The sequence below is a fragment of the Delphinus delphis genome, chromosome 15 (genome assembly GCF_949987515.2).
Source record: "Delphinus delphis chromosome 15, mDelDel1.2, whole genome shotgun sequence".
Lineage (NCBI taxonomy): Eukaryota > Metazoa > Chordata > Mammalia > Artiodactyla > Delphinidae > Delphinus > Delphinus delphis.
In genome coordinates this window covers 73,781,805-73,797,326 of record NC_082697.1, presented here as the reverse complement: position 1 = coordinate 73,797,326, position 15,522 = coordinate 73,781,805, and the positions used below count along the sequence as shown (strand labels likewise).

The window sequence follows — 15,522 nt, the reverse complement described above, 5'->3', positions numbered from 1 at the left end:
AGACACCTACGAAAACAAACAAAAACCAAGACCAAGAAAAAGCCTGTGGGTAAGGCTTTAAAAGAATAATTCTGGGATTTTAAAATATCCTAATTTTCTCAAAAGTAAGGCACTGAGAATATGTAAAACCTTGGTTCTCTCCTTCAAGAAGCACATTTCTATTTCATGCTCACTGTCAGAGGCGATTACAGTGCTCCTCCAAAAACAAGGCCCTCAGGGACTCAACCTCATGCTGTCTTTCACTGTCCTCAAAGAAATATGTCAGAAATTAAGACATCCTCCAAATTTCTAATGGAAAGCAGTCCTGGGGCCGGAGGACAGCCCAGGCAACAGCAGACACTACATTTCAGTAGCAAATCTATAGGGATATTTCCCACTGTGTGTCTGTCTGTCTCTCTGTCTCTCTCTCTCTCTCTCTCACTCACACACACAGAGCCTGTTCACTTCATGTTTCCCTAAACCTTATCCCTTTCACCTCTAAACTCTGCTTTGGTTTTGTTTTGTTGTTGTTGTTTTTGTTTTTCGGTTTGGAGGTTTTTATTGTTGTTGTCGTTGTTAGTTTTCTTTGTTTTTGTTTTTTCTTAAGCAAGTTTTGTGACATTTCTCAGCCTGAACAGCGTCCTGATCCTGAATACTCACTACAGTCATCATATTAACTAGGAAGCACTCCTTACCTCACTGAAAGATGCCAAAGCAAAAACTTAAGATTCCAGAATTTTTATCCTAAGGTCATAGCAATAAGCTGAATAACCCAGAAATAAAAATGATATAAGGTTCGGGCTTCCCTGGTGGTGCAGTGGTTAGGAATCTGCCTGCCAACACAGGCGACATGGGTTCAAACCCTGGTCCGGGAAGATCCCACATGCTGCGGAGCAACTAGGCCCGTGCACCACAACTACTGAGCCTGCGCTCTCAACCCCGTGAGCCACAACTACTGACCCCGCATGCCACAACTACTGAACCCCACATGCCTAGAGCCGGTGCTCCGCAACAAGAGAAGCCACCACGATGAGAAGCCTGCGCACCACAACGAAGAGTAGCCCCCACTAAGAACAGCTAGAGAAAGACCACACGCAGCAATGAAGACGCAACACAGCCAAAAATAAATAATTTTTTTAAAAAATGATATAAGGTTCAATGTAGAGTATTCCTATTCCTTTGGGGGTTGATTAACCCCCCCCCCTCTATTCTGAATACTTTCTTATGCCTTTTTTTAAATTGAGGTATAATTGATATGTGTGAGTATTCCTCTTTCTAAAGATTGGACCAATCAGAAATAAAACATTTTCTTCTTTCTTCTCAAATAACAATATAGCTCCTGGCCAAAGATGTTCCTAAGAACCCCTCCTGGCTGAAAGTCATATATAATATATCTTTGATACAGCCACTTCTACCATGATGTTTATTTCATAAATAAACTTCGGAAAACAATTAGCAGGCGGTGTTCTCTTCCCCGCCTCCCCGACATTCCTTCTGGATGTATACTTCAGCACACCTCGTTCCTGAGGACCATCTGTTGGAGACCCTTTATTTTTCGCATTACTTCACTTCTAGCTTAAACTATAGATTAAAACATCTAGCAACAAATGATGTCACCTTCACATTTGCACCTTCAGCACCGAGGACTTTCCTCACAGAGAGGGTTCACTCACTTGATGTCAGCTGAACTGATGGGAAGCTGAGCTAAAGAAACCTGAACTCCATTCTCTGAAAACTATTTCTCCCTGCCATGGTGGTATTTAGAGGGTGGCAGTGAGCATTTTGAAAAAAGGCCGAGTTGCACTGTAATTCTGACCTACTTGTAATCAATGTAAAGTTAATGTTGCATGCATATAAAGGGGAAAGCTAATAAAAGTCATGGGAAGAAAGCTGCTTTGATGATCAATGAAATAACTGAAAAGACAGTGATTGCCCTTGGAATTGAGAATAGATGCATGAAAAGGGAATGTTTAAAAGATGAGTATATCTTCAAAGTGTGCTCAAGGCTGGCCACTCAGCTAAAGCTGGACACTCAGAGGCAAAAACAACAGTACGCACAACAAGTCTCATCCTACGCAAAAATACGATCATCAAATGACTGAACCAGACCCATAGGAGAGAGCGGGTGATCATCACGGGCTAGGAAAGCACCCTGTAAAACAGGACTCCAAGCTAGAGTAAGGGAAACTATTAATGAGTGACCTCTAAGGAAAGGCTAAAGTGGAGATACCCAGAAAATGACAAACTAAGAAGGAAATGGAACTAATCATATTGTGGTAATTATTTCACAGCCTGTCTATATATCAAATTGTCATGTTGTACATGACACAATGCTATGTATCAATTGTACCTCAGTAAACCTGGAAGAAAACACAATGCTTACACAATGCTATATGTCAACTGTACCTCAGTAAACCTGGAAGAAACTTACACAATGCTATATGTCAACTGTACCTCAGTAAACCTGGAAGAAAACAGTCATGTTAAAAATAATAATAATTTTATTAGCTGTGATAATGATATTGTGTTGATGAAAAAAATCTAATGTTTAAAAGAGATTCATATTGAAGTTTGAAGGCAAATGTGATACTTGGGATTTGTCTTAATTACTTCAGCAAAGAAAAAAGGGGAGATAGAGAAGTAAGTATGCCAAAATTTTGACAATTTTTAAATAGGGGAGAAAAGGATATGGGGGTTTATTGTGCCATTCTATTTTGTGTATACTTGGACATTTTCATAATACGATTTTTTAAGAAGTTTAGATTAAAAAAGAAATCAGGGCTTCCCTGGTGATGCAGTGGTTAAGAATCCACCTGCCAATGCAGGGGACATGGGTTCGAGCCCTGGTCCGGTAAGATTCCACATGCTGTGGAGCAACTAAGCCCACGCGCCACAACTACTGAGCCTGCGCTCTAGAGCGTCGTGCCACAACTACTGAAGCCCACGCGCCTAGAGCCCGTGCTCCGCAACAAGAGAAGCCACCGCAGTGAGAAGCCTGCGCACAGCAACCTAGAGTAGCCCCCGCTCACCGCAACTAGAGAAAGCCCGCATGCAGCAAAGAAGACCCAACGCAGCCAAAAATAAATAAATAAAATAAATAAATAATAATTTAAAAAAAAGAAATCAGATCAATTCATGTTATTAGTAAGGAAAAATAACCATGGTATATTAAAGGGTAAAAATAAAGCACTGTAAATTTTAAAAAGGGAATAAATGTGGAACTAGGAAAAAATAATAGACTCTCCACCAGGGGCTGATATGAAATCTAGAGTTAGTTACGTTCCTGCATCTTTACCATCCAAAAGTAGGATGTGTGTCAGAGCTGCACCCAGGTGACGGCACTCGGTTCAGAAGAGGTAGAGTCACTTGCATTAGTCTCACCATCCTCACCCTGAAGCTGACTATCCAGAAAGGAGGGTGACCTGTTTTATTTATACCCTTAAGGATGAATAAAAGGTAGAATATAGAGATTTCACTGATTGCAGGAGGAATTCAGGTTCATTAAAAAAGAAAACTTTAGATTATAACCATTGATAAAGACTGAGTGAAGTTATAAAATCTCACTGCCAAGTTGAATGCCCACAGTAAACAACTATCAATTTGAACACCAGATTACTTACTGCCAAGAGCCAAGAACATAGAAAACATAATACTCTGAAATATTAAAATTCTATCATTTTGCCAAAGTTATAATAAAAAGAAAAAAATTAACATTTTTGTATCGTAGACCACCCCAGTCTTCCAGAAGAACTTTGGATTCTTACAAATTATGTATTTCATCCTTTGGTAATTAGTTTTTTTTTTTTTTCCTTTTCTAATACTATAGTTTCACAGCAGGATTTGCTTTGGTTATGATAGCAATGAGACAGATTTTCAAAAAAGTAATGTCTTGATTAAGCACAGAATAAAGTAAAAAGCATTAACAAATAGTCACCACCATCCAAAAATTGGAAACTAAGGAAGTTCTCATCTTAGTGAAAATATAATGAGAGCTCCTTTATGCCCATGTGCCGACCTGTCTACTGCCCATCACACCTTCAAATATACACCTATTTTCTACTACTACTTTAAAGAAAAACTGCTTTGGTACCCTGAAGAGTGTCAGTGTACAAATATCAACCAGTTCCAATTTGGAAACCTTTCTAGAAAATTTATTGTCGATTCTATAAAGACATGATTTGCTGACATGGTAACATTTTGTCAAGTCAATTAATTAAGGTATGCAAAAAGAATCCTTTGTGAGAATTACAAGGGCAAAGTAGATACTCTATCAAAGCTATTTCTAAGGATGAAATGAATGGCAGTTGTTGAATGTTTGGCGGTCACCCTCACCCCCTTAGGCATTCTCACCCCTACTCAGGATTCACTTGTTCACAGACATGCTCTTCCTTTCTCCCTGCAATCCTGTATCTGTCCTCCCCCTACAAGACAATATATATATATATATATATATATGTTTTAAAACCCTTTTGTCTCTTACACCATGGATACCTAAAGACAAACCATCTGAGATACCTACTGATTAAAGCAAGCACAAGGTGGGATTTCCCTGGTGGTCCAGTGAGTAAGACTCCGCCCTTCCAATGTGGGGGGCGGGGGAAGCCCGGGTTCGATCCCTGGTCGGCGAACTAGATCCCGCATGCATGCTGCAACTAGGAGTCCACATGCCTCAACTAAGAAGTCTGCATGCTGCAACTAAAGATTCTGTGTGCCACAACTGAGACCCAGCGCAGCATAAATAAATAAATAATAAATAAAAATAAATATTAAAAAAAAAAGGCAAGCACAAGGTTACTAACCAGGTATACCTTTCTGCACCCTCCAACAAGCTAGGCAGACAACAAAGACTAGTGTTCACCGACCTCACCTAACACATGTTATTAACGTGAAGAAAGGCAGCCTCATGATTTATTCATCTCTTATTTCCATTTAAAGTGCACTTGCAAAAATACTCCTGTCAGAAAAATTACCGTCAAAACTCAGATTGTCGTTCTGTATCAAGGACATCTCGGAATGGAAAAATGAATGTCTACTCCTCAGGACTGCTTCCTCCCATACAAGTCCCCTGGGACACAGTTTATTCAGGGAGATTCCCAGATGTCCAGGAAACACACATCTTCAGCCATCACCCCATTATTTAAGGGTTCAACTGACTCTTTAGGCACTAAACCAAAAGAAACTGATTAGACTCTAAAGACAAATTACTGGCATTTCCCTGTTTCTGATATTATTACCAGGGATGATTCATTTTACCTGTCAACTTGGCTGGGCCATGGTGCCCAGATATTTGGTCAAACATTATTCTGGATATTGCCATGAAGGTGTCTTTTGGATGAGATTAACGTTTAAGGCAGTGGGCTTTGAGTAAAGCAGACTGCCCTCTCTAATGTGGGTGGACCTCACCCAATCAACTGAAAGCCTTAGAAGAACAAAGGCTGACCTCCCCCAAGCAAGAAGGAATTCTGCCAGCAGACTGCCTCTGCATCTGAACTGCAATTCTTCTTAAATTTCCAGCCTGCTGGTCTACCCCAATGGATTATTTTTAATCTATCTTTTTGATTGGCCAAACCTGCACGATTACATGATCCAATTCCTTAAGCCAATCTCACTCTATCAATCTATATCTATCTATCTATCTATATATATATATATATACACACACACACACCCACACAGTGGGTGTGTTGACTCTGTTTCTCTGGAGAATTCTGACTAGTAACTATCCAAAAGAAAACAAGACTTTGCCTTGAAATTTATTTAAAAGGCATATGGTTTATTTGAAGATCAACAATCAATAATATTAACTAAATCAACAAACAGTCTAAGAAAAGCTAATAAATTCCTGATGTGGAGACTTCCTAGTTCTTCACCACACAGTTTCATTTAATTTTCCAAAAGACTGGTAAGAGACACTGCTTTATCCAAATAAGAGAAAATGACTTGTTCAAAAAAAAAATGCTTGAGACTAAAAGCCAAGATGAAATATTAAAATATTTATTAGCATCTCTGAAGATGTACAATAGGTTAGCACATACACAGACACACACAAATGTACAGGGCAACTTTCCCTAGAAAATTCATAAAGAATAAAATAAAGGTATAACTGACTATCCTTTATAAATTATTATTGATCTTGAATCATTATTTGCATTGCTTTCCCAACTTCTCCTAGGAAATCAGAAGAGTAATAAGAAGTACCGCGGTAAAAAATAACAAATAGATTTGGTCTTTGTTCCTGGTTCCCCACACAGAGCTCCTAGAACCCCTGGGATTTCCTGAGTGGTAAGAGTGTCTTTTGTCCTTCATAAGGAGACCCCTTTGAGCATACCTAAATTTATGCAAATGGGGTGACATAGGGCAGGATCCCTAAATAGCCTCAGGCTGGGGCTGGTCACCAGAAAGACCAAGTGTTTAAGGGACTGGAACTTTCAACCACACAGACCTGTGAGAAAGGGAAGAGGGGGCTACAAATTAAGCTCTATAGTCTCTTGAACAAGATCTGATGAGCTTCTGGGTTGGTGAGCATGCCAGGAGGGTGGCCAACTCCATGGCGACAGAAGCTCCTGGCCTTGGGACCATTCCAGATGTACTTCTCCACCTGGCTGTTCTTCTGTGACCTCTATATATCCTTTATAATAACATGGCAAAAATAAGTAAATGTTTCTCTGTTCTGTGAGCCACTCTAACAAACCAGGAATCCAAGGAGGAGGGTGTGGGAACTTCCAATTTATAGCCAGTTGGTCAGAAGCACAGGTAACATCCCAGACTTGTGATTGGCAGCTGAAGTGGGGGGCAGTCTTATAGGACTGAATCCTTAACCTGCGGGGCCTGATGCTATCTCCAGACAGTGTCAGGATTGAATTAAATTTGTCGGACACCCAGGCAGTGTCACTGAGACCTGGAGAACTGCTGGGTGATGTTAGGAAAACAACATCAGAAGCACTGAGACCTCAAGAAGCAGTGACCTGACCGAACAAATTTCTTCGCATCAAAGAATCACCTGATCTTCAAAATGCTAATTACTGGGGTTTATAAAGACTCCCATTGATGATGCTAGCACCACAAGAGGGCCTATGTCAAAACAACCATGGTTGCAATTCATCTTCTTTGTTGTTGTATATGAAAGGAAAGGATAAAGAGGAGAGGACTAACAAGTGGCAGGTGGAGACAGAGGCATGCACATTTAACAGGGAACCTAATAGATTTATTTCAGTTGATCATCTGCAGCTGTCGTTATATCACTTTACAAGTCCTCCACATCTATCTACGGTAGTGGGTCTCAAAGTATGGTCCCCAGTTCAATAACATCGATACCACCAGGAAATCTCAAAATGCACATTCTCGGTTGCTACCTCAGACTTACTGAATCATTCTCTGGGGAAGGAGACCAGGAATCTCTACTTTAATGCACGATTCTGATGCACACTAAAGCTTGAGAACCAGCCATCTCCAGTAGAGTCAAATACTTTGAACTATGAGACACAACTGGATCAGGAAATTCTAGAAACTGAGTGGCAGAATTCTACACATCACTGTGGATCATGTGGAGGAAATCTGATTAATATTAACCCTCCTTTTTTGTAAGGCATTTATTCAAAAATGCTTTCCCAATACCAACTGATATTACTTAAGAATTTTCCAGTGCTCTAAAATTCTCAGTCCATCCACAAGGCTGCTTTGTACCCAACAAGACAGAACAATAGCAAAAGTTTTTAGGAAGAATGAGGATATACTCCCAGGCAAAACTCACAGGCTGAGTGTACCACATTATAAATAGCTAAGCTTTGAATTAAGTTTTTTAATTCTCCCATCATATAAGATATAAAGTTATTAGTAAAAACTAAAAAGGCCAAGACATATATAATATCTCTACAAAGTTTTCACTTTCCTATATGAGAACTGCCAGCAAGGACAAAATCCTGCCAAAGGAGGCAATTCCTCTGCCAATTTAATTCAGGCTATTAGCATCCCTTTGTAGAGGGATAATAAATACCTCTAAACTGCTTCATCATGTTCTGATGGTTTTCAATGGCTTCCTTTAAGATCATTTCAGGCTGGTCCATCTTCCACCGCCATTCAGTACCCACTGGATTGGTGTGGTGCCTAGAAAAAAGAGGCAGAAGTTCTAAAGGACTCCCTGCATTAAACCTCAGCTAGTTACCTCCTATGAAGGAGTCCATATAATTATAAAATCAGGGTTGGTTTCCTACAAAAAGCTCAGCTATTTATAGTTGTAGTTTACAACTTATTTTGAGTCATGACACCTAGCAGAGAGGGGTAGATGGCAAGTGCCTGGCCAAGACTGAGACTTACTCGGGACAATATAAAACGTGCAGCCCTCTCGCAGCCATACAACACCAGGCCAACAAGCATCCAGTAACGACCACCAGTAGAATATTGTTGCAAGACCCTCTCTGAGAGGCAGTGCAATGGGAAGACCTAATTGAAATCCCAGAAAGGAACAAAGCAGAAAAAAATGTAGAAAAATTATGGCCAACAATTTTCCAAAGTTAATGAGAAACAATTAACCACAGATCGAAGGAACTCGCAAAACAACAACCAGGGTATTTTGAAAACAGCCTAGGGCTTCCCTGGTGGCGCAGTGGTTGAGAGTCCGCCTGCCGATGCAGGAGACACGGGTTCGTGCCCCGGTCCGGGAAGACCCCACATGCCGCGGAGCGGCTGGGCCCGTGAGCCATGGCCACTGAGCTTGCGTGTCCGGAGCCTGTGCTCCGGACGGGAGAGGCCACAACAGCGAGAGGCCCGCGTACCGCAAAAAAAAAAAAAAACAGCCTAAAAATACAGTATCTAAACTAATGAAAACAAAAGAAAATAAGAAAACCTTCAACTTAGAGAAAAAGGACACACTACTTAAGAACAAAGGTTAAAAATTATTTCTGAAAACTCATCAGAAAACAAATAAGCCAGATGAAACTATAATGACACCTGAAAGAATGCATAAAGGAAACAAACTTGTCAACTCAGAATTCTATACCCAGTGCAAATATCCTTCCAAAAATGGAGTAATAAAGACTTTTGCAGGACTTCCCTGGTGGCTCAGTGGTTAAGAAGCCGCCTGCCAATGCAGGGGACACAGGTCAAGCCCTGGTCCGGGAAGATCCCACATGCCGTGGAGCAACTAAGCCCACGTACCACAACTACTGAGCCTGCGCTCTAGAGCCCATGCGCCACAACTACTGAACCAGCGCTCTAGAGCCTGCAAGCCACAACTACTGAGCCCGCATGCCACAACTACTGAGCCCGCGTGCCACAACTACTGAAGCCCACGCACCTAGAGTCCATGCTCCACAACAAGAGAAGCCACCACAATGAGAAGCCCACATACCGCAACAAAGAGTAGCCCCAACTCACTGCAGCTAGAGAAAGCCTGCATGCAGCAACGAAGACCTAATGCAGCATCTTTTAAAAAAAAAAAAAAATTGGCAAGCCCCTGATAAAACTGATCAAGAAAAAAAACAACAAATGCATAAATATAATATTAGGAATGAAAAAGGGGATTAATTACAGAAACAACAGAGCTTTAGGTAAATCTGAGTACAGTGTTGGGCAGAAATTGATTATTACAGATCATCACATATTTGGTCACCATGGCCATTCATTTTTACTTACCGCCAACAGAAGACACATTTATTTGCACACGCCAAGCTCGGGGTAGTTTCCATGCAACGATGGCTTTCAATGCCATAGAACGTATGTTTATAGCAACCTCCTCTCCCTCGGAGCATGGACTGTGAAAGTACAAAACAAACGATAATTTGAATAAAGTCCTCACAGCAAGGAAACAAAACACCAAGGCATCATTTTAAAGAAGAAACCATGCGTTTCGTAAGCATAAGTACGCCTACTGGTAGCTGCATGAGGCAGAAAATTAACATTAAAGCCTTATAGTGTTTTGATGGTGTTTGGGTTTTGATACTGCTCTGGGTTTTCTACAACCTAATGAGATAAATCTATGATTCATTAACTCTGAAAGTTCTATAGGGAGGACCATGGATGCTTTCATTTTCAAATCCACCCAACTGCCTCAAATATTAGTACAATAATATATAATGCCAAAGGAGAGATAAGACAGGCTCTCAGAATAGGGGGGGCGGTGTAGCGCTCATCTGAAAGAGTATCTCTGCATTTAACAAAGGAGGGTGGGTTAAGGAATGCAACCTGGAGCATATTCTATGTCAACCAAATGGTAGAATTTGAATATACTGAGACTGTTGAGGGGGCAAACAGCATGTACACAAGAAACAGATTATTCCAGAAAAGAACACTATTTAATATGTGATTGGTAAAACCACGGGAAGTGCAGTAAGAAAGGTAATTTGAAGAAACACTGCAGATCAACTCAGGGTTGGAATCACAAGATACTATCAAGCTTCCTGAGGTATCATCAGAAAGATCCGTCTAGGAGCTCTGTGCAAGGTGGGCTTGATTCAGTAAAAGTGAAACCTGTGAGGAGGTTATGCGAGAAAGGTCATGGTGATTTGTCTCAAAACATTAGTGGAGGAAACAGGAAGGGTACTACAGAGGTACAATCAGTGCCATCCCCAATTAGAGGGGCAAAACAGAGGAAGTCATCCAAGATAACTGAGGTTTTGAGCCTAAGTGACTCACATACTATGGAACTAACAATGGGAACAACAAATGAGGAGACATAGATGGAGAGCCTTTACACATATATACCAGTGTATAATATACATCAGTGTACTGATATTACAATGCTGTCCACATAAAATCTACCAGCTTGCTACTGTGTCAGTTGATCACAAAGTCTTATTTTTTGGTCCTGATAAAAGGGGTTCCCCTGTCCATCTCACTTAGTACTTACACTAAGAAAAATAGAGTGAAGGAAAAATATTGTTCAGGATAACTGTTTCTACAAACTCTCTTCCAAGTTCCCAATAAAATATTCAAGAAGGCAAACAAAATATTTATATCTTGCAAGTAACACTGAAAACTACAAAGTCCACCACATGCAAAAGTCACAGAGTAATTACCACTAAATATCAACATCACGCCAATGGAGAAACCAAGTTGAAGACTTGCATGTTTCACTCATTATTTAGCAATTAGTTAATGTACTTCAAGCATGCTGTGTACTGAATGTACAATGACTAATAAGACAGAGCCCCTACCCATGATCTGTTTGGAGGAAATGGCAAGTAAGCAAGAAAAATGTGCAATACTATTATGACAGTCTGATTGAATCAATTACGATTCTTCTGCAAGCAACAGAAACGGAGTCTGGCTAAAGAGAAAAAGAATTTATTGAAAGGATTTCACAGCTCATAGACCCATTATAAAGGCAAGAACGAAGGAAGGCTGGCAGCGGGACCACCACTCAATCCCCCAGAAGCCATATACTACAGACACCACCCCTCTCTGGATACCATCACCAGCACCACCCCTGAATGGCAGATGCTGCTGCCACCAGCACAAGAATGAGTTCTCCATGTCCCAGTCCCTTTCCATCACTCACTCCACACTCAAAGTCTCCGGCTGAAAAGAATGACTATCCTAGATGACACTTTTATACCCAAGTTGCCACAACGTGGTACCAGGAAACAGTATGTCTTCCTTAGCTTCTGCAGCAGGCAGTGGGCCCTCACATCAAACAAAGCCCATTTAATGGGAAATTCCCCAAACATGAAAACACTCAGATGCTGGGCAAGCAGAGAAAAGGCAAATGTCCAGCATGGTATTACTGGAGCCCATGGGACAGATGACCAACCAGGCTCAGCCTTCCAGGACCAGTGAGAACTCCTCAGAGGTGAGATGCCCAAACTGAATACTGAAAGGCTAAAAGGATAAAGGGACAGACACATGTGAAAAGCATGGCATGTTTTTCTTTTAAAAACTTTTCTGGGCTTCCCTGGTGGCGCAGTGGTTGAGAGTCCGCCTGCCGATGCAGGGGACATGGGTTTGTGCCCCGGTCCAGGAGGATCCCACACGCCGCAGAGCGGCTGGGCCCATGAGCCACGGCCGCTGAGCCTGCGCGTCCAAAGCCTGTGCTCCTCAACAGGAGAGGCCACAACGGTGAGAGCCCCGCGTATCGCAAAAAAAAAAAAAAAAAGTTTTCTGTAAGTTTTACACTTTAGATTTAAGGTTCTGATCCATTTTGAGTTAATTTTGATGTATGTATTTTATGTATGTTTGTGTGTGTGTATGTGTCAGTGTGTGTACTTTTGGTGTATGTGGTTTGGTGGTAGTGGGGTTTTTTTGGTTTTTTGCCTATAGATGTCTAATTTCCCCAGCACCATTAGTTGGAAAGGTTATCCTTCCTCCAAGGAATTGCTTTTGAACCTTTGTAAAAAAATCAATTAAGCATATTTGTGGGTTTGTTTCTGAGATCTCCATTCTGTCCCATTGATCTATGTGTCCGTCCCTCCACCAACACCATACCGTCCTGATTACTGTAGCAATACAGTAAGCTGTAATATCTGGATATATGGTTCCTCTCCTTTTATTCTTCCTCAATATTGTTTAAGTTATTTTACATTCCTGTGCCTTTACTTTTAAATTTTATAATAAGTTGTCTATTTCTACAAAAACCTTCCTGGGATTTTAATAGGAATTGCATTAAACCCACAGATCAATTCAGGCAAAATTGATGTTTTACAATATTGAGTCTTTCAATCCATGAACATTTATTTCGATTTACATTTAGATTTTTATTTACATTTACTTAGATTTTCATTGGTTTCTGATTTGAGATCTTTCCTCATTTCTAATATAAGTATGCATTGCTGGAAATTTCTCTCTGAGCACTGCTTGAGCTGCATCCTATACATCGATATAATTATTTTTTTTTACTATCATTCAGTTCTATGTATTTTTTCATTTCCTTTGAGACGTCCTCTTTGACCCAAGGCTTATTCAGAAATGTATGTTTAATTTCCACATATTTAGAGATTTCCCTTTTGTTTCTATTATTGATTTCTAGTTTGATTCCATTATGGTCAGAGAACGCACTCTGTATGATTTTAATACTTATAAATCTGCTGAGGTTTGTTCTATGGCCTAAGACATGGTCTATCTTGGTGAACGTTCCATCGGCACTTGGAAGAAATGCACATCCTCCTGTTGCTGGGTGGTATGTTCTCTATATGTCAACTAGATCCTACTGGTTAACTCTACTGTTGAGATTTTCTAGAGCCTTGTGATTTTCAGTCTAGTACTTCTAGCAGTTGCTGAGAGGCAATTTCAAAGTGACCAACTATAACTGTGGGTTTGGTTTCTTTTGTTTTTTTTCTAATTTCTCCATTCAACTATGTCAGCTTTTGCTTGATTTATTTTGAGCCTCTGATGTTTGGTACATATTCATATAATGTAGATTGATCTTCTTATCATTACAAAATGTCACTCTCTGTCTCTAGTAATTTTCTTTGCTCTGAAGTCTACTTAATCTGGTATTAATACAGGCAATCCTGCTTTTTGGATTACTGTTGGCATGGTATATAGTTTTCTATCATTTTACTCAACCTACCTGTGTCACTGAATTTGAAGTGAGTTTCTTGTAAACAACTTATATTTGGGTCATTTTTTAAATCCACTCTTCCAACCTGTATCATTTGATGGATATATGTAGAATATTTACATCTGAAGTAATTATTTATGAATTAGCCCTAAAATAGTCTACTATTTTATTATTTGTTTCTTGTTCCCTCTGATTCTCATTCCTATTAGTCTTTTCTTGATTTCCTACAGGTTACTTAAACATTTTTAGGATTCCATCTTAATTTTTTTTTGTTTTTGAGTGTATCTCTTTGTATAGTTTTTGTAGTGGTTGTTCTGGGTATAAAAATATACATACTAGTAGACCTATGACAGTCTACCAGTAAAAACATTTTACCACCTTCAAGTGAAGCGTGGAAACATCCCTTCCATTCAGATCTCTTTAATTTTCCCTCTTTTAAATTAAATATTATTGTCTTGAGTATCACATGGTGTTATAATTTTTGTTTCAATCATCAAATATGATTTATAAAAGTTATAAGGAAAATGATCATTTACTGTTTGTACCCATATTTCTGCTCTTTCCATCATTCTGCCTTCCTTTCTGGTGCTCTAAGAATCTTTTATCACTTCATTAGGTTGAAGAGCTTCCTTTAGCTGGTCTTTAAGAGAAGATTTGCTAGAAACAGATTCTTTCAGTTTTCTCTCACCTGATAATGTCTTTATTTAATCTTCATTCTTGAAGGATAGTTTTGCCAGTCACAGAAATCATGACTGACAGTTATTTTCTTTCAACACTTGAAAACCATGTGCTGCTTTCCCTCTGGCCTCCATGATTTCAGATGAGAAATCTGACATCAAATTGATGTTAGTTCATTGTTTATCTCTAGCATCTTTCAAGACATTTTTCTTCTTTAGTTTTCAGATCATTAATTTTAGGGTATCTCCATGTGGATGTCCTTGGTTCTATCCTGTTTGGAGTTGGCTCTCTCTGCTGTTCAGATTGGCTAAATTCTATTGACTTGTCCTGGTCACAGATCATTCTGTTATTTGGTAAGGTCCCTGACTCTATCCTCTGTCATCTCCACTCTATTACTGTGCCCATTCAGTGAGTTTTTATTCCTGTTATTGTATTTTTTCAATTTTATAATTCCTTCTTGGTTCCTTTTATAACTTCCATTTCTTTGCTGAGATTTTTTATTCTTTCATTTGTTTCAAGAGACTTTGTAACTGATTGCTGAAGCATTTTTATGACAGCTGCTTTAAAATCCTTGTCAGATGATTCCACCATCTGATTCATCTGGTGTTGGTTTCAGTTCATTATCTTTTTTTGCTCAAGTTGTGATTTTCACGGTTCTTGGAATGACAGGCGATTTTTTTTTACTGCATCCTAGACATTTTGTCTACTATGTTAGGAGGCTCTAGATCCTATTTCATTCTTTCATTTTAGCAGCAGGCACTTTGTTTAGGTTGAGCCTGCAGGTCCTGGACTATTTTTGTATGCTGTGCCTCCAACGGCAGTTTAATTTTCAGAGGCTTTGCATTGAAATTTTGCTTGGGCTCCCATTGATCTCCGCTGGTAGCATCAGAGTGGGTGAAAGAGGTTTCTCCAGGGTGACCCACTAGAGGTCTCTCAATGGAGGAGGCGAGTCTCAGGCCAGCAGGCTTCCCAGAGCAGGCTGCTCGTGTGGCAGAGTCCCTCTGGCCAATGGCCCTGGGCAGCCCCAGTAACTCTGAGTGGGAGAGGGAAGTCTCCGGACACACAAACAAAGAGGCTTGGCTTCCCCAGATGGGCCACTTCTTGTGGTGGTGTCCCTCTTGCCAGTGCCACGCAGCCACCATGGTATCTCTCAGAGGGGGAAGGGAGTCTTGGGCCCAGCAGGCATGGAGAATATTTCACAGGCCAGGTCGACTGTTGCAGGAGTAAGGCGGTAAGGAGGAGTCTCTCTCTTTCCACTTGTACTTGACCGCCTGGTATCTCTTAGCAGGAGAGGGGAATTTACGGTCCAGCAGGGAAGGAAAGCACTTGTCCCAGCTGCTTATTGGTGGGGCTCCCAACTGATCCCCTTTGCC

The 15,522-nt window shown here is 40.3% G+C and overlaps 1 protein-coding gene across 4 annotated transcripts in view; it reads right to left on the bottom strand.

Moving 5' to 3' along the window:
* Window positions 1-15,522, bottom strand: part of TYW1 (tRNA-yW synthesizing protein 1 homolog) — a 222,014-nt gene that overhangs the window by 154,691 nt on the left and 51,801 nt on the right. For all 4 annotated transcript variants that reach the window (XM_060032201.1, XM_060032199.1, XM_060032200.1 and 1 more), the window contains 2 exons: window positions 9,610-9,728; window positions 7,973-8,082 (listed from right to left, as the gene is read on the bottom strand). In XM_060032201.1, the coding sequence (XP_059888184.1) occupies window positions 7,973-8,082; window positions 9,610-9,728 (229 nt within the window). The remainder of the gene's footprint in view (window positions 1-7,972; window positions 8,083-9,609; window positions 9,729-15,522) is intronic.